General features: G+C 37.7%; 2 protein-coding genes across 2 annotated transcripts in view; both read left to right on the forward strand.

Annotated features, from left to right (window-relative positions):
* Positions 1-5074, forward strand: part of LOC145689196 (prostaglandin G/H synthase 2-like) — a 38443-nt gene extending 33369 nt beyond the window's left edge. The window contains exons 5-6 of the mRNA XM_081763330.1: positions 3201-3388; positions 4791-5074. Of these exons, the coding sequence (XP_081619456.1) occupies positions 3201-3388; positions 4791-4913 (311 nt within the window). The 3' untranslated portion in view covers positions 4914-5074. The remainder of the gene's footprint in view (positions 1-3200; positions 3389-4790) is intronic.
* Positions 4929-20505, forward strand: part of LOC145689197 (prostaglandin G/H synthase 1-like) — a 49231-nt gene continuing 33654 nt past the window's right edge. Inside the window, exons 1-3 of the mRNA XM_081763331.1 lie at positions 4929-5121; positions 8364-8650; positions 11955-12168. Of these exons, the coding sequence (XP_081619457.1) occupies positions 4929-5121; positions 8364-8650; positions 11955-12168 (694 nt within the window). The remainder of the gene's footprint in view (positions 5122-8363; positions 8651-11954; positions 12169-20505) is intronic.

Genomic DNA, 20505 nt, shown 5'->3' on the forward strand with positions numbered 1-20505 from the left:
ATTTATTTATTTATTGAAAAACATGTTTGCCCTTTTTTGTCCCCAGACAACCATGCAGACGACACACACCAATTGTTTTATACAAAAATTTTGCCATGATAGCTCCTGTAAGATCCATTTGGAACGGTGTCCATACTGTGATTGTTATATGGGGACAAGGGAGCAAAGCCCTGTTTTCTTTGACTTTTTCGTTTTCCGCGCTAACCCCGCTAAGACTACGCACTGTCAGTTAGTCTCGATTTATCCTAAAGAGTTGAAACAAGAAGCAGGATGCGCAGAAAAGAACATACTTTCAGAATGATGACGTCCTATGGGTGGGACCTACAGCTTAACGTAGGATCCGAACCACTTGTGTCTTCATCGGGAATCAAACAAGGGGCTCCTTGATTATAAGGGATGAGCGTAACTATTCATCCACGACACACACATACATACATACAAACATATATATATATATACATATATATATATATATATATATATATATATATATATATGCAGAAAACACTGGATAGATTTCCTGTATTCTCCGATCCTGGTACTGGAATAGCCTTTCTAAGCATCCACGATTTCTTATTTGCCTTCGATTGTTTATTACTTCTGGTGGTCAGAACTTGACATTCAAATTCCTTACTATTCTTTGGGCATTTCTCGGAACTAGCCTTCTCTTCAATACAAAGAAGCGTCCTACGGGGGAAATATTTTTGTTGAATGTTTACGCAGGCATATCCAAACGTCGGTTCGCGGGCCGGATCTGACACGCCGAGTTCTTTTATACAGCCCGCGAAATTGTCCGTTATTAAATTATCCGATAATTATTTCTTGTGAAAATGTAATATATTACCTTTTACAGCCCGTGACGACAGTAAGATTTCTGTGATTCGGCCAATCCCTGTTCCTACTTGCAAATGCCTGATTTATAGCATTTACGCTATTAGTAAGCGCTACTGAGGTCAGTAAGAGTTGAATTAGATTTTTGCGAGGGGCGCATTGTTATAGCATGTTTTCTAACGCACAAAGGGATGTTCTGAATTGGGGGCATCTATGTGTATGTTTATCCAATGGAACCATTTGTATCTTCGTGGCTTTGCACTCTAACTCCAAATAATAATAATAATAATAATAATAATAATAATAATAATAATAATAATAATAATAATAATAATAATAATAATAATAATAATAATAATAATATAACTGTTGCCTCCTGAAAATAACCAGATCTGGCTATCAGAAATAATTGATAACCATTTTTATCTACATATCTATAATTTTCTTACAGGGTAGAAACACCTCCTCGGAAGAGAGAGAGAAAAAAAAGAGAGAGAGAAAGTGGCCGAACTTGGGCTATTGAACGTGAGGACAGCATTGACACCTGCTGTGAAAACGGTCCCTTCATATCTCTCGGGACGAAAACAGAAGAAAAGGGTGGGCGCGGATGCCTTACCCTCGTCAAACTTCTTGACAGGTGGACTTTAATACTTATATTAAAATGCTATTTTTAATTGACGTATCAGATATGGTTGTGATTAAAACTATTAGAGTCGTTTCTTCTCAAGGAATAAAACAAAAAAAAAAGTTGATCTTTCTACCATAATTGGTTCCAAAGTTAGACATACTATAATTTGTATAAAAAGAAACTAATTTATTTATTTTTTAATAATTTATTTCTGCTAAACTAGCAGCCAAATATACAATTTAAGTATTTCAACCCGTTAATAAACTTCTGTAGAATGCTGCAAAATTTTTCTTTCCCATTAGAGATACCTAGTTCCTTAGAAACTGAGGAAATTCGGTAGCCATGTTCTCCTCATAAGGTCCAATATAAAAAATTTTGTGCCGAGAAAAGGTAGATTATCCCGTTAAGGATCGAAAGGAATTTTGAAAATATTTTTTTGTTATTCACCACATTTCTCAAACAACTGGAAATAGATGATTGACATTTTGTACACATGTTTCCACTAAACATAGAAATTTACGAATTACACCCCAAGGGGGTGAGAGTACGGTCGAGTGCTGTTGGATCTAGTTTTTGCCGTTTATTAGATCTTCGTTTTTTTTGTTTTTTGTTTTTTTTAATGTTTATAGAAATATTCTCTTTGTGCCCCAGGCTGAGAATAACACAAAGTTCTACGAAATGCAACTCCCAACGGGATACATAATGAGACACCTGAAAATTTGGTTAAAAGTTTGAAAAAGTAGCAGTAAAAGAAGAACAAGAGGGTTGGATTCGTGCTTGAGGCAGATAAAGAAAAAATGAAATGAAATCCTTAAGTTTAACGTCCCACGGATATGCCGGTTAGGCTAAAGGAGACGGTGATAACGAGAAATGAGTGAAATGATGAATGAAGAAAGTGGGAGGAAACGAGAGAACCACGAGAAAACCCACGAGCACGGTGTTTGTCCACCACAAAGTTCACACGGCGCGAGCTGGGATCGAACCAGGCACCCCAAGCACCGGAGGTGAACGCTCTACCACTGAGCCACCGCGCCCCCCGCAGATAAAGAGATCAAAGAGACAAGGGTTCCTAAAGGAAATAAAGATGCTGAAAAATTTTGTTTGTTCTGAGCTGGAAATAATATTTAACACCGCTGATACTTTCGGATTGCTAATTTTTTCTCTAAAACAAAGAAAAAACTGTACTCTTAAAAATCCTAACTCTAGTTATTTACTTCTGAAAAATTACAATTTTTGCCAGTAATAAGTTTAATAAATCTTATTTTAAATTATTCTCTAACAATTGAATTCTGTAATAGTTTATTTTACCAAAGCCACTAGACAAGTAATATTAGTATTCGACTACTAACTCAAACCAATTTGTGAGTTTATCCGCCTTATGCAGAGTCGTTTTGACGTATGACTAGCGTCCAATTTGTAAGGCTGTCGGTTGTATCCCCTGAAACATATTTTCTAAAACCTTACTGCCTCTACTAATAATATAAATTTGCATTGCTTGCTGATTAATACATTTAGTCTAAAACTGTGCAACTTCTTGTTTTGTTTTGTAAAATGTCAATAATTTGTGCCTGTAAAATTATATTTTATACAATTGTAGCTTAATATTATAAATTTGTGAACTTTGTAAGCTATCTATCCTTTATTTCTTGTTAACTTTTGAAACCCAAAATAAATGACATATGTAGGTTCACGTCTAGATTTCTCTAGATTTTTACAGTGGTCTTCCTACGTTTCTTTAAAGGAAATAAGAACTTTCCGGAACCGGAAGAACTTCTAAAAACAGTCTTCTTGAGGAAGACATTTAAACCTGATCCACATGGTACTAATGTATTGCTGTCAACATATGCTCAACACTTCACTCATCAATTCTTTAAAACTGCAAGAGCTGATAATAAATTTTTACCAGGATTTCAATGGGGCAAAGATGCAGTAAGTATTAGTAACTTCGAAATTCCAATCAGAACACGAATAAATTTGTTTAATGTAAGTCCAAGTACAATCAAAGTCAATTGTTTCCTAAACGGAAATCATTGCTTATAGTATGAGATCTCAATTACTGTGATATCATTTGGTGCAAGTCAACTAAGTGAACTCTCATTCTTATTTCCATGTCCTCAGAAAAGGTACTAGTCTTTTTCGTCTATTCTAAGCATATATGACATCTTTATTCTCCCCCTCTCCTGCCAAAAAAAAAGCCACATGTAGATCATATTTTTAAGTTTTGCCAGGTAGCGCCTACTACAGTCCGGCTCAAATCTCCTGACGTTTAAGGCGTGTCCTCCTTTTCACAATATCCCATGCAAATTGGGCGACGTGTCTAATAGCTTTGTTCCTGGATTAGAAGAAAGCAATTTCAAAGGTGCGTCATTATGATATATGTCACTACAGAATGAATAAATTTGTGAGAACGAATTTGTTTTTCAATATCTTAGCTAATTTCTCGCCTTAATGTTTCACGTTATGCTTGTACACGAAAGGAAGTCAAATCCGACAACGTCGCACCTGCATACCATTGGCTTTCGATAGACGTCAAGAGGTTTGAGCCGGACTTTAGTGATTATTGAGTCAAAGGCAAATACGCCTAATAGTGACTACTGAGTCAAAGATGACCACGCCCATTAATGACTATTGAATGAAAGATAATATAACCTACTAGAGACTACCACGCCATGAATATTATGAGATTCGTATGCGAATGTAATTCAATTTTTGAAATTGAAATAACTTTTATTTTGACTCATGTAAGTAACAGAACGTGATCATTAATTCGTTCATGATAGGAACCTGTGTGATTCAGATCTCTCGTTAAGTAATAAGTTATGTCTCGTATGTATAATATCTACAATTAAAATTTTTATTCAACTTGTAACAAACAACAAATATGTCTGTCTATATTTACAAGATGTTTCATGAGCATCCTCAGTATTTTCACCTAGTTCATCTTAGTATTGCAAACTAGAGGTGTTTTCATTATTTTGATGACCATAAGTAATTATGCACAATTTCACATAATGTTATATTGGATACAATAAGACCATCTGTGATTATTACAGTTCAATGGAATATTCCTTAATGATACCGTCAAATTTTAACTTTGTAAGAATGGTCCGTAGGTGGGAACGTGAGATAAGAACACCAAGACTTAACTCAGGTAGGGTCTCTGATTACTGTATAAGGAGCGTTTAAAAAGAAACGAGCCGAATGCTGTAATGTACACACCAGTGATAGAATGGTAATATTGTTATACAATAAAATAATAAAAATAAAAATATAATAAAAAGTAAATTACCTTATTCCTAGCACTTAATTTATTATCGAATACTACTTACAGGTAGATGTTTCACAAATCCATGGCAAAGACGAGGCAACTCGCAGAGCCTTAAGAAGCTTTAAAGACGGAAAAATGAAGACGCAGATAATAAACGATGAAGAATTTCCTCCAAATCTTGATTAGAACACTCAAGTGGAAATGTGGTATCCACCAGGTTACAATGGAAAGAAGTTTGCCTTGGGTCATCCATTTTTTGCTATTCTTCCGCATTTATTAGCGTTTGCTACTATTTGGCTAAGAGAACACAATCGCGTTTGTGACGTACTCAAGGAGGAACACCCTGATTGGACAGATGATCAACTTTATGAAACTACCAGGCTGATTTTGGTTGGTAAGAGCATATCTAAGTAAATATTAAGTGATTTTTTATGACTATTTGCATAAGGAAACTATAACTTTTAGAAAAATATTTAGTTACTCAGGAAAAAGAAAGTGAAAATTATCTTTAGTCTTTTTCATACAGAGATGAGCCTAAATGTTAATTTGTTTTCTTTCTTTCTTTCATTTTTGATAAATTCCTTATTACCTGTGTTTCTGCCCTCTTCGATATGGTGTTTTGATATTTAGCTTTACAGTACACATTCTTAAAATTCGAAGAAAGTTATACCTTAGTACTACATAACACTGTCAGTAAAAGAGTTTAAATTGCAGAAATTAAGCACAAATACAGGAAAAAATAGTTCAGATTTGAGATGCGTTAATCATAGTCTTTCAATGTGTGCATTCTTGGCTAACAGACCACATCTACATTGGTATTATGGTCTACAATATATGTGTTTCCCGGCCACGAAGATTTTCGAATGGCATGGTTAATAACTATGCCTGAACGAAACCGATATAAGAGGTAATCATAATCATATTGTATGGACGAGATAGCTATAGAAATAGGAGAAAAATGTCAATATAAGCATAATACAATTGAAAGATCATTCAAATCCACTTCTGTGAAATGAGAGTGTATAGTATTTTTAATGATATATAGCCAAAAATTATCATTAACTATTAAAACTTTAATTTCCGTTTAACAAAAGTAATGTCCAAAGTTGATATACAGGGTGAGTCAAAAGTCCTTGGACACCTGCATAAGTTTGAAAATCCACGGGAAAAGTAAAAAATAATTATGGGAACAGAGGTTCGATGAGGGACCGCAACTTTTGGAGTGTATGTCATTCATGGCCTCCATCTTGAAATCCGCCATTTTGGATTCAAGTCATTTTTTTAATGGGAAGGGGATGTATGACACATCAAATAACACTACCTTGAGCTCAGAAATTTAGTGGTGTAATTTGTTTTTTCTATCTTGTACAGTTTAGAAGTTATTAATGTTCAAAGGTGGAAAATTACCTTGATACTGACCCAGTTCTCTCTTTGTTCCAGGTGATCTAAAATGGGTCTGACACGTGAACAGAAGATCGAAATCATCCTTATGTCAGGGGAACGCAGCTACCGAACAATAGCAGCTGACTACAACAGACGGCACCCAGACAGAGAACCGGTATATCGCAGAGCACGGTGGCTCACGTGACCACCAAATTCCGGAAGACGGGCTCTGTTCAAGATAGGACACGTAGTGGGCGACCAAAGACTGTCACCAATGAGGAAACTGCAACGGCGGTTGTTGTGTCGTTTGTGAAAAGTCCTAAACGAAGTACCCGTCGTGTGTCCCTAGCATGTGCAACAATCCATCCTCCGTTGTCCGGATATTGCACGCCAATCAGTGGCATCCTTATAAGCTGCACATGCAACATAAACTGAACGATGATGACTCCGATCGCCGGTTGGAGTTCTGCATGTGGGCTACTGAACAATACGAACTGGATCCTGCGTTTGGCAAGGGCATACTGTTCAGCGACGAGGCGTATTGCACTTTGAACGGGGAGGTTAATCGACATAATTCTCAATACTGGTGTGACGCAAATCCGAACTGGGTTGATCCGAGTCGAGAACATAGTCCAGCGAAGGTGATGGTGTGGTGTGGCATTTGGGACACCCGCATCATTGGGCCATTTTTAATTTACAACACCTTAACTGCACCACAGTATCTGGTGCTCCTGCAGGACCTTGTGTTCCCTGCCACACTGAACGCTGACGGCATTTTCCCATCTTATTTTCAGCACGATGCAGCCCCTCCACACTATGGACTTGGTGTCCGTGAATGGTTGGATGAACAACTGCCAGGGAAGTGGATTGGTCGCAGTGGTCCCATGGAGTGGTAGCCTAGATCCCCTGACTTAACGGCCCTTGATTTTTATCTATGAGGACATCTTAAGCAGATAGTGCATGCTGAGACAATCCGTGATTTGCGACACCTGGAGAAACGCATCCAACAAGCCTGTGAAAAAAAATTAAGGAGACATTCTCCTCCGTGTACAGTCAGAGTGGTTGCGGCGACTACAGTTGTGCAATGCACGGGATGGACAAACGTAGAACATGTGTTGTAGCATTCAGTATCAAGGTAATTTCCCACCTTTGAACATTAATAACTTCTAAACTGTACAAGATAGAAAAAAATAAATTACACCACTAAATTCCTGAGCTCAAGCTAGTGTTATTTGATGTGTCATACATCAACTTCCCATTTAAAAAAATGACTTGAATCCAAAATGGCGGATTTCAAGATGGCGGCCATGAATGACATACACTCCAAAAGTTGCAGCCCCTCATCAAACCTCTGTTTCCATCATCACTTTTTACTTTTCCCGTCGATTTTCAAACTTATGCTGATGTCCAAGGACTTTTGACTCACCCTGTATATATGAATTTATTGATGACATCAAGTTAATTGAAATGACATGTTTGAGGATAAATTCGGATGCATAATTATACATAAGTTCCAACGCTGTTACCCCAGCTTGGTTCCACCCATTGCTTATCCACACTGACTTAGAAGCAGGTGGAGTTAATGCTGTGTTGCAATTTAGCGCACATCTCTGAATTTTCCCAATCAGTCACGGCTGCACGGCTTTTACTTATTGACTAGTGTTTACTATACGTGGCAACAGCCGAAATGTTTTCAATGACATAATCTTCAGCAGCATCATCATCTGCTATAGGCGTTAGTACTAGGTAATTGGAGAAAGGTTCAAACAGCGACACAACTATAACATTATTGAAGGTTCAAACAGCGACACAACTATAACATTATTGAAGGTTCAAACAGCGACACGACTATAACATTATTGAAGGTTCAAACAGCGACACGACTATAACATTATTGAAGGTTCATACAGCGACACGACTATAACATTATTGAAGGTTCATACAGCGACAGGACTATAACATTATTGAAGGTTCAAACAGCGACACGACTATAACATTATGGAAGGTTCATACAGCGACACGACTATAACATTATTGAAGGTTCAAACAGCGATACGACTATAATATATTTGCATCTATTATTGTCTGTGTTCTTCTAAGGATTACACTCACACATCTAACATTGACACGGTTATAGTACTTCTATCAGTTCTACTTGCAATATTACTAATCTTTAATAGTTCATTATAATTATTTTTTTAAAAAAATTAATCTTACAATAAAATTAACAATTATCCATTTTTTCCATTTCAGGTGAAACCCTTAAGATAACAGTAGAAGAATATATTCAACATTTGACGCAGTACCATTTTCAATTGACTTATGAACCCGAAATTTTGCATAAGCAACCTTACCAGTATCAATACAGGATTACTGTAGAGTTTGATCATCTATATCATTGGCATCACTTTATACCTGACGGAATAACTGTTGATGGTTACAGATATAGTACCAATGAAACAGTATTCTCCACGGTCCCAATTTTCAATCATAGTCTCGATAAATTTATTGATGCTATGACAAGGGAAAGAGCAGGCGCTGTAAGTAAACTTAACGCTGATTCATTATGATAAGACTAATTTTGAAATTAATCCTATATTTTAACGGTAATTGAACATCTACAGGGTGACCCATAATTACGTATGTGATGTTTTAAAGACTGCGGTAAAAAAAAAAAAAAACTTTGAACATAAACATATTATTCTCACACCTTTCCTTACAAGAATTTTAACTTCTGTTCTCCATGACATAGTCCGTTACCGCACTACGCAAATCGATACATGCCTGGAGACGAAGAGGAACATTGTCACAAGCAGCTTCACAGATCTGTACTATTATCCTGTGGAACTCTTCTGTAATAGCTTCAAGTAGTTCGGCTAAATTGCATATATGATGTTGATACACTTTGTGCTGTAAAACAACCCCTAAGAAAAAATCAGGTGGTTCAAATCGGGAAATCGAGCTGGTCACTCCACAGACTCACGTCGACCGATCCAGCAGTGCGGGAATGTTTCGTTCAGCCACTCACGCACTGATATGCCATAGTGTGGCGGTGCTCAATCTTGCTGTCATCACAGATCCCCATTCTAACGGTACATAGTGTTGCCATATCGAAACTTTTTGTCCAGGATTACAAATACTACAGTCAGTCAACCATTCTATACATAATTCTGGGTCACCCTGTATATGATATTTGATTTGTAGCATATTGATACATAGGGACAATTTTTTTTTCTTTGAATTGGAGAGGAATTTTTTGTGATGTCATGTTACTGATTTCTTCTCAAATCTAATTAAATGTTCATTTGTTTTTTTTAAATAAAATACATTTAATATTACTTAAATTAAAAATGAATATAAAATATTACAATTATGTACAGTATAAAACAATTTAGTTTTTACGAAGTAAGGGACATTTAACTAGATTTGAAGAAGGAAACAAGTAAGACCAAACTGTTAAAATTAGAATTAATTTCAAAGAATACAGAAAATATTTTTGTATTATACCGTATATAAATAAATGAGCCAGAAGCAAAAGAGTACACAGGCATTCGATACATTGAAAACAATTGGGATTTTAATGTATGAGGGTATGTTAAAAATTCTTAACGTTTTTGACACCTTGATCTGTAGGTAAAAGGGTAAAAGGATGTGATTTAATAAAAATTTAAAAAGTAAAAGAAGAAGTGCTATTTCTAATAAGTAATACAGCCACCTCCCTTTCGATTATTCATATTAATAACTGACAGTATGCACCTAAAATGGTATCTTAAGAGGTGAGGGAAAACAATCTTCAAATATGATGTTCTCAATATAAAGTGAAGGATTTTTTTTTTTTTTTTTTTTAATCGGATGAGCCGTTTGGGCTGTACACTCTTTATGTGCAGAATGTTAAATGAAAATGCAACGTTGACACTTACCTGGACACACAACATAAGTGAATGAGGTTACTGTTTGAAATGGAAGCTGTTCATCGACACGTTAGCGTAAAAGACAGTAACTTCATTAACTTATGTTGTGGGTCCAGGTAAATGGCAACGTTGCATTTTCATTTAACATTGGGCGCATAGTGTACAGCGCAAACGTTTCGTCCGATTTTTTTTAAAAAAAAATCTTTCACTTTAGATTGAAAACGATATATTTGGAGACGGTTTCCTCCTCTTATATTTTATTGTAACTCTGATAATAACAAAGTTACCCTGTCAGGGGACTTTTGAGACACCCTGTATATATAACATAGAACTGAACAAGATAAGGAGCTTTGAGAGTAAATTCTCATCTCTGTGTTTCTTTTCCGACAAGAATCGAGAAAATGAATGTTTACGGCACTCGAATGTAGTGTTAGCTACTAAAGATACAAAATAAAGTTTTCGTAACGAGACGAGACTGAGATAGCACTTTTAAGACATCTTTCCGAGATGAGACAGCCCTAAATCTTTTCTTGTAGACAACGCAATCAAAAAGTATATAATTTGTTGTCAATAGTTTATTTTGCTGCAAACTCATCAGGATTCTGCCGCCTACAGTCGGACAATTTGTCCATGCCGACCAGATGCCGCGGTCGGATTGCCGGCACCAGAGGCTGGCGTCTTTCAGGGCGATTTTTGACCGCGACGAATAGTTGCCTTGTCGAGCAGTCGGCAAACAGCCGGAAATGAGCATTAAATGCGCCGGCGCCGCCGCCGTCGAAAAGAAGCCGGCATAAGGAGTCGGCAGAGGGTCGGAAAGAGTCGGCAAAGGGCATTTTATTTTACGATTTTCGACCGCTTGCCGCCTCGGCAAAAGGTCGGCAACTTTGAACAAGCAGATCGTCGTGCCACCGCGGACGGTTGCCGGCTGCCTTCGGCGGCCCGCCACCGTCGACAGTGGCAATCCCTCTTTCCGACTGCGACTTCCTGATGGAGAAAGATTGGTCTCTATTGAACCCTGCGTAGCATATACACTATGTAAAAAAAAAGCGCTATATGGTTGTGTTTCTTATCTCCTCCTACTAAAAAAAAAGTAGTGATGATGGACATGCTGTCGCCAGCGACACACAAGCTCCTGTGACACACATACTTCTCATAACATTTAAATACCACTGATGAAACAATGAATACCGCTAAGTTGACACTATCTGTGAAAGATCGATCTTCTTGATATTCCTCTAGAAAGTCGATAGTGACTAATTTCTGAGGATTTTCCTTTTATTGACGTATACAAGCTATTATCAGTATGCAGAGGAAGTTGTATTTACTTAGTTCTTGTATGTATGTAGAGTATTCATAATCATAATTGTAGCCTCACCTTCACTGTAGACAAGGGTAAAAGTGGATTTGAAAAGGTAGGGGGACGCATAACGTCACGCCGTCCCCCGGGTCTATCTTTGCCCATTGTATTTTCTTTAGGAAGTAGGGGACGCCACGGATATTTTCCGGAAGCAAGGGGACGGCGTACCCCCACGTTCCCCCTCACTTTTACCTCTATTGTAGATAGTTTTGAGAACCTGCTACATTCCTAAAGTAATATTTCTTCCTCCTTCTTCATTATCAGCATTATAAACCACACAACAGTAATAAATTACTTTTCATTAAAATAGTTTCCTGTAGCCCTATCTGAATTCCATTTATTCATTTGCCTTATTAATATCATATATGTGTACCTTAATTCTAAGAATAAACTTAGTTTTGTAATGTTATGGTTGCTGTTTTCCGTTTGTTGATATTCATAAATAGCAGTTGCTTTGTTTTAATCCAGTATTCTTTGCTTTTTATGCTGATAACATATCGGCACTTGAAGAGGAAAGAGTTAAGATTCAAAACAAATAAATAATACTCTATTGTACTTTCTATATTATCATTTCAGATGACTAGTAACAACCTTCATCCATATCTGTTTGAAACGGAGAAACTCTTGATTCAGTGGGGCAGAGATTTAAGGATTCAACCATATAATAACTACCGTAAATTCGTGGGACTCTCGCCGCTTACCAGTTTTAGCCAACTTACCGACGACCCAGATGTGGCGCGTGCGTTAGAAGAGTTTTACGGAGATATTGATGCTTTGGAATTTACTCCAGGTAAATATATATATACAGTATATATATTTCTTCCTTTTGAAGCTAGATTGTGAGTTTTGATTTATAGCCTAGATAGGATATATATTAAGACCTACTACAATCATCCTAATATGATAACATTACAACCTTATAAGACCTACTACCGTAATCCTAATAAATTACAATCTTGTAAAGTCCACTACCGTCATCCTAATAACATTACAATCTTTTAAGACCCACTAGCATGATCCAAATAACATTACAACCTTATAAAACCTACTAGCGTGATTATAATAACATTACAATTTTATAAGACCCACTAGCATGATTCTAGTGACATTACTATCTTATAAAACCTACTACCGTGATCCTAATAACATTACAATCTTATAAAGCCCACTAGCGTAATCCTTATAACATTACAATCTTATAAGACCCACTAGCGTGATCCTAATAAAATGAGCACATGAGAATGTTATAATGAGGGGGTGGGTGGACTTTAATTACTTCTATGGACACCCATAAGAAAAGTTCTGCTTTAATTACTTTTGTGCTCATCCATATGCCCCCCACCATAGGTTCAGGCTATACCTACGTTGTGGTTGAACATTTGTTAACACATTAAAAATGAGTCTTTTTAATAATTTGAGAGATCGATTGGATCAACACTATTTTTATGAGTACGAGAAAACACAATCATCAAATTAGAAATCATGTCGCCTGCCGTAGATAGGATCTTTCAAGGAGCTCCGGGATATAATTTGCCTATTTGGTTATTGCGATTATCACATTCCGGTAAAACGGGGGCATGTTGACCCAATGATCGAGCACTTTTCTCTGATGTGTGAGGTTCCTGATTCGAACCCGACCATGTAAGATTGTAGTGGACAACATCGTGTCCGTGGGGTTTCTCGGGATATTCCTCCCATATTCTCATTCCACTGATTCTTTCATCATCATTCATTTGTCTTAGTCATCCGTCTCCCTTAGTCTAAAAGGTAATAACCGTGGGATGGTAAACTGAAAGATTCCATTTCATTTTCATTTCATTTCGTAACGGTGAAAGTGGCATGACTTAAACATTAGCGTTCGGATTGCAATTTGCTCACCGTTGATCACCGTCAAAAACCCTTTAGTGTGAAGTGAAAAATATGGTGATTAGAACTATTGGAAACGGGTAATATGGTCCGATGAGACCTATTTTTACCTTATTTCTAACAATAGGTCATGATTATGTACGACGAAAACCCAGAGAAACTTACTTTCCGCACCGTCTCTTACTTTCCGTGAAACATAGAGATGGCGCTGTAATGCTGTGGGCCTCGTATTCCGTGACTCTATGGTTACACTCATATTGCTAGTGATTATTGATATATGGATATTTTAGGTGACCTGGTGCATTTTAGGGTCCAGATGTTCGTTCCGACCAATGACATAAAATTCAAAAATGGCAATACGACAAGTCACACCACTAGATCCGTTCGTAAACATTAAAGTGACTTACAACACTTCTTCTAGCTCGTCCAATCAGGCCCGCAACTAGGGTTTCTGTCACCCGGGGCAAACACACAATTCGGCGCCCCCCCCCCTCCAGGTTTAGTCGAAAAGTATCACTTACTTATGGATTGCAACTGTAAATAACATTCTTAATGAAACCAGTTATATCGATTTTTAAGTACTTTAATCAAACTTACTTTAACCACAAAAATATATTACATTCGTTATGTGCTCACAAGTTTTAAGAATAATTTTGTACATACATTTTGTTTTAATGTTGTATGAAGAAATCAAAACAAAATGAACTAGAAAATATCTGCCACATTATACAGTTATTAATTGAAATAACACATTTAGTTTTAATAACCCGAAGAATAATTATGAACATACGCTTTCATATTAAAATAAGAAACTAATACAAAATAAACTAGAAAATATCTAGTACATCATAAAGTTATAATTGAAATAACATTTAGTTCTAATAAACCCAAAAATAATTTTGTACTGTACATAAGCTTTCATTTAAAAATATAAAAACAATATAAAATAAATTTGAAAATATGTGGTATATTATAAATAGAGCAACCCAAAAGCATAAAAAGCATAATAGCAATTTAGACATATGGTTGGTACCTTGAACATGGGTGTGGTTGTCTAAGGGTTCAGAAGAAACTAATTTTAAAGAAGAATAATAGAGCATAATTTTAGAAAATAACGCTTAATTTAAAATATATAGCATAATTCTTGGAAATTCTATTTAACTGCAAGTTTAACATATACTATATTAATATTTTTTAAAAAAATATTTACAATGCAAAATCATTGAGAACATAACAATGCAACAATGAAAAGCTTATTTTTATTTCTGTAAATTTTTCGGTGTAATCCTTTGATGTGGAGAAAAGAAGAAAAGAAAAGAAGAAAACTTTCCATCAACAATGAAGCACACAAGAACTCCACACTATATTGTTATGTGTACCTCTCGAACTTGAGCACTTTCTGTACTTTTTGTGCACCTTTCTGTATACTTTCTCTTTCTGTATATATGCACCTCTAAGGTGCACACAAGTGATAGAAAAAACTGATTCGAGCAAAGCATATCTCTTTACAGTGCATTAACGAGAAACTTCATTAAATATGAAAGAAATTGCTTCATAAAATATTAATAAATAGATCAAGATATTTAGATTATTTAATGTATAGTAAATATTATGCATTATACACGATTAATGTAAAACAATGATTGAAATTAACAATAAAGCATAAGTTGGACTGATAGATAACAATTCAAAATGCCTCGAAAAGCTCTCAAGCAAAACTAATAGATAAAACTTCATACAGCCTTCACTCGCAAAATCCCTTGGTAGGCGTACAAGAAACAATTAAATACACCGAGGCGTGTAACTTATCTTTTCCGCCACAAAACTGCCCTCTAGTTTAAAAACATTACAGCAATTGCGTAACATTACAGGGGGCGCGTCTGAGCTAAACTCATCAACCACCAGCAAGCAACAAAAATCGGTAACTTTTCGCCCCCGCCCCTATTGATAACAGCGTTTTAAACTTCAGAGCTGTTCTCAATGGAATTATAGAGCTTCTTCGTGGCTAAGCGGTTAGCGTACGCGCCTTTGGCGTGGGAGACCCGGGTTCGATTCCTGGCGGGAGCTCATGTGGTTCAGATTCCACATTAATCAGTAGGTCCACGTCTCATATAGCCTTGCTGCTGAAAGGGACGTTAAACTCAAAATCAACTCAACTCAATGGAATTATACTGACAAACAGCTCCTTGTGGTAGGAAAAGGAGATGAGACTCTCTCTCTCTCTCTAAAAGAGGTCCCATGGAAAAGGCCAAGTAAACTTTTGATTTCTTTTAACCTCTAGAATAAGTTCCTCAAGGGAAAGGGTGCGATTTTTAAAACAATTGATATACTATCTTCTTTCTGGCGCCCCCTCCAACCACGAGCCCGGGGCACGTGCCCCCTCTGCCCCCCCCTAGTTGCGGCCCTGCGTCCAATCCCAGATCTCAACATTATTGAACATCTGTGGTCAGTTCTGCACTGAGAAAAAAATGTCTAGGATTTAAGAAGAATTCTTGGAGACTGGAGTGTAACGTCCTCTGACGGTAATGTCATACTTAAATACGGGTGTTTCGCTATTGTCTGAGGACGTCGTACGGTGGGGTGCTGACTGCCACGGGTGCTGACTGCCACAGCCAATTAATGGTGCTGATTGCCACGACTGGCGCTGATTGTCAATATCAAGGTGCTGACTGCCACGATGACGTGCTGACTGCCACGAGCCTGAGAGAAAGTTGCTAGACGTAACATTACCGGACACCAAGAAGCATGAAAGAAACTAGATGATCCTTAGGATCGTTTTGTTCAGACCAACACCTAACAAAGGTAAACAGGTCTATGTATGTACACTCATGTCCAAAATTATTGTCACATGATTATAAATATGTTGTTCTAGTAATATAATTTGATAACGAATTCGCCCGGTATTTCTTATAATGTTAGTATGTGTATAATCGGCAAAGACAAGTATGTGGTAAATTTCATGTCAAAAGAGCAATAAATAAGAACAATAAAACGAAAATAAAATTTTCTTGTCCATTTAGTTACATTTTATTTTACTCATTATGATTTTCGTATTTATAATTCTTTTCCTATGAAATTTATCACAAATATAAATATTCCTGATTATACACATAATATAAGTATTAAAAGTACTCTGCAAAATTATCAAATTATATTCTTACAAGAAGACAGTTATAGATATGCGACAATAATTTTGGACATGAGTGTACTTCAGTTTTGTCAGGGAGCGGTGCGTACAAAATTGGTACGATTTATGTATTCTAACTTGAACTCCCTATGTCAGCATGAACTGTGTACAGCTGTGCAAATTGTTTCGAGCAGCTCTTGAAAGTTCCATGAAAAAAGCACTGCTGGCTGTACCTTACAAGGGAAGTTCAGGAGAAAGCACTCGCCTGCATAGGAACTAAGCATGCCATTTGAAGTCCCAATTCATGCTGATTATAACAAGCTAATAAAATTCCTGTACGGTTGAGAACGGTTCGAGATATTCAACTTGGAAGTTTATACGAGAAAGTGAGGATATACGCATTTATATGCGTTAAGTACAACGTAATTAGTAACGAATATTGACATACGAATTGAAAGCTATCGGAAGTAACAGTTCGCAATAACTAACGGGTTTGTTAGATCCAATTAGTCATTACATTGTTCACAATAATCATAGGTTAGAGATGAAAATTGATCACTGTTCTTCTGTTTTATGAAGAAATGACGCAGGCAAAATACTCCCTTGCACCATGAACATTTTATATGTGCAATTGCGTTGCATCCGTCAAGAGAACAGTTCGCAGAACCAATGCAAAAAGCAAATTCGACAAGTGATTCAAAAGTTATAGGCCTATAATTTGTTCGTAACCTGCCTTGCAAAACGCAAACTGAAACAATCCAATGTATCGCGGTGATCGGAAGTGATTCGTATGGACACGACCTTTATTTGATTGTTTCGTTGGTATATTATAACATCCAGATGAAGAAGATTCATACTATGTACAAATCTCCTGCCATAATCTTTGATTGATCGGAATCAAAACACATCAAATGGTTGCACAAATCGTGTGCAATTCTTTGGTATCTTCTCAACCATTAGGTCTTTGCCATCCGTCATGCAACTTGTAATAGGCAAATTGTCTGTGAATGGACCCCAGTGATCAAGCAATAGCAAGTTCAAACCATCATGCTTCGCCATGGGTGAGAATACTTAACGCATTGAAACGTGCATCCACTCGTTTTCTCATATAAATTTCCAAGCTGAATATCTCGAACAGTTCTCAACGTACAGAAGTTTTATTACCTGTTGTAATCAGCATGAATTGATCCTTCAAATGACACGCTTATTTCTCTGCAGGCGAGTGCTTCTCCCAAACTTCCCTTGTCAGCTGGCTTCAGACCATAATATCCATTAAATAATACAATAAAACAGTTAATATAAACAATGAAATGTGCAAATTGTACATATAACAGAAAAGACAATCCCTTTATAAACCTCCAAGTGTATGTCGTTCCACTTAGTGAGCAACTTTGTAACTTATAGGATGCCACATAGATTTGCTGTGATGATTACTAAATTAATCCCTACTAAATTAATTAATAATCATAAATTTAGTATGAGGGATTAATTCCTCACTTTCCAAGTACAGTTTCTCCCAGGCTCGTTGCAGTCAGCAGGCCGTCGTGGCAGTCAGCACCTTCATATTTGCAATCAGTGACAGTCGTGGCAGTCAGCACCAATAATTGGCTGTGGCAGTCAGCACCCGTGGCAATCAGCACCTATCCCGTTGTACTCCAGTCTTGGCATGGTGTTTCCATCAGAATGCATATTAACTAAGAATTCTTCTTAATAACTCCTTCACTTTTTTTACTCGATTGTGGAACTCAGACTCCGGCTTGCTACACCCGCGCCGATAGAACTGAGTGCTGCACCTAGTCTTACCCACGAGACAAGAAAATACGATAAATAACGTTTTTGTCGTCTCGTTTCTAAAATTTGTGTACAAAATTTAAGCCCTATTTATTTCAATTTCATCAGGTGCATTTCGCCAGCCCCCCCACCTTGGAGTTTCGAAACAAAACTTATGCCAATCGTTTGTGCTACGTTTGTGCCGGAATGTACCGCAAAAATTTTCGTTTGTACCACTTCCGGTACGAAGTTATAATAGTTTTAAAGTGGGGGGGCTGGGGAAACGGCAGCCCCCCCACCTTGGAATTTCGACACGAAACCTATGCCAATCGTTTGTGCTACGTTTGTGCCGGAATGTACCGCAAAAATTTTCGTTTTTACTACTTCCGGTACGAAGTTATAAGGGTTTTAAAGTGGGGGGCTGGAGAAACGGCAGCCCCCCCACCTAGGAATTTCGAAACGAAACCTATGGCAATCGTTTGTGCTCCGTTTGTGCCGAAATGTACCGCAAAAATTTTCGTTTGTACCACTTCCGGTACGAAGTTATAAGGTTTTTAAAGTGGGGGGCTGGAGAAACGGCAGCCTCCAAACTTGGAATTTCGAAACAAAACCTATGGCAATCGTTTGTGCTACGTTTGTGCCGGAATGTACCGCAAAAATTTTCGTTTGTACCACTTCCGGTACGAAGTTATAAGGGTTTTAAAGTGGTGGGCTGGGGAAACGGCAGCCCCCCACCTAGGAATTTCAAAACAAAACCTATGGCAATCGTTTGTGCTACGTTTGTGCCGGAATGTACCGCAAAAATTTTCGTTTGTACCACTTCCGGTACGAAGTTATAAGGGTTTTAAAGTGGGGGGCTGGAGAAACGGCAGCCTCCAAACTTGGAATTTCGAAACAAAACCTATGGCAATCGTTTGTGCTACGTTTGTGCCGGAATGTACCGCAAAAATTTTCGTTTGTACCACTTCCGGTACGAAGTTATAAGGGTATAAAGTGGGGGGCTGGAGAAACGGCAGCCTCCAAACTTGGAATTTCGAAACAAAAACTATGGCATTCGTTTGTGCTACGTTTGTGCCGGAATGTACCGCAAAAATTTTCGTTTGTACCACTTCCGGTACGAAGTTATAAGGGTTTTAAAGTGGGGGGGGCTGGAGAAGCGGCAGCCTCCAAACTTGGAATTTCGAAACAAAACCTATGGCAATCGTTTGTGCTAGGTTTGTGCCTGAATGTACCGCAAAAATTTTTGTCTGTACCACTTCCGGTACGAAGTTATAAGGGTTTTGAAGTGGGGGGCTAGGGAAACGGCAGCCTCCAACCTAGGAATTTCATAACAAAACCTATGCCAATCGTTTGTGCTACGTTTGTGCCGGAATGTACCGCAAAAATTTTCGTTTGTACCACTTCCGGTACGAAGTTATAAGGGTTTTGAAGTGGAGAGGCTGCAGAAACGGAAGCCTGCAACCTTGGAATTTCGAAACAAAAACTATGCTAATCGCTTGTGCTACGTTTGTGCCGGAATGTACCGCAAAAATTTTCGGTTGTACCACTTCCGGTACGAAATTGTGTGGGGTTTTGAAGTGGCGGGATGGGGAAACGGCAGCCCCCCCACCAAGGAATTTCAAAGCAAAATTTATGTCAATCGTTTGTGCTAGGTTTGTGCCTGAATGTACCGCAAAAATTTTCGTTTGTACCACTTCCGGTACGAAGTTATAAGGGTTTAAAAGTGGGGGCTGGGGAAACGGCAGCCCCCCACCTAAAAACTTCAAAACAAAACCTATGGCAATCGTTTGTGCTATGTTTGTGCCGGAATGTACCGCAAAAATTTTCGTTTATACCACTTCCGGTACGAAGTTATAAGGGTTTTAAAGTGGGGAACTGGGGAAATGGCAGACTCGAACCTCGGAATTTCGAAACAAAACCTATGCCAATCGTTTGTGCTACGTTTGTGCCTGAATGTACCGCAAACATTTTCGTTTGTACCACTTCCGGTACGAAGTTTTAGGAGTCTTAATGTAGGGGGCTGGGGAAACGGCAACCCCCTACCTTGGAATTTCGAAACAAAACCTATGCCAATCGTTTGTGCTACGTTTGTGCCGGAATGTACCGCAAAAAGTTTCGTTTGTACCACTTCCGGTACGAAGTTATAAGGGTTTTAATGTGGGGGGCTGGAGAAACGGCAGCCTCCAAACTTGGAATTTCGAAACAAAACCTATGGCACTCGTTTGTGCTACGTTTGTGCCGGAATGTACCGCAAAAATTTTCGTTTGTACCACTTCCGGTACGAAGTTATAAGGGTTTTAAATTGGGTGCCTGGAGAAACGGCAGCCTCCAAACTTGGAATTTCGAAACAAAACCTATGCCAAT

This window comes from Thermobia domestica, chromosome 7 (genome assembly GCF_964235325.1).
Source record: "Thermobia domestica chromosome 7, izTheDome1.hap1.1, whole genome shotgun sequence".
Classification (NCBI taxonomy): Eukaryota; Metazoa; Arthropoda; class Insecta; order Zygentoma; family Lepismatidae; genus Thermobia; species Thermobia domestica.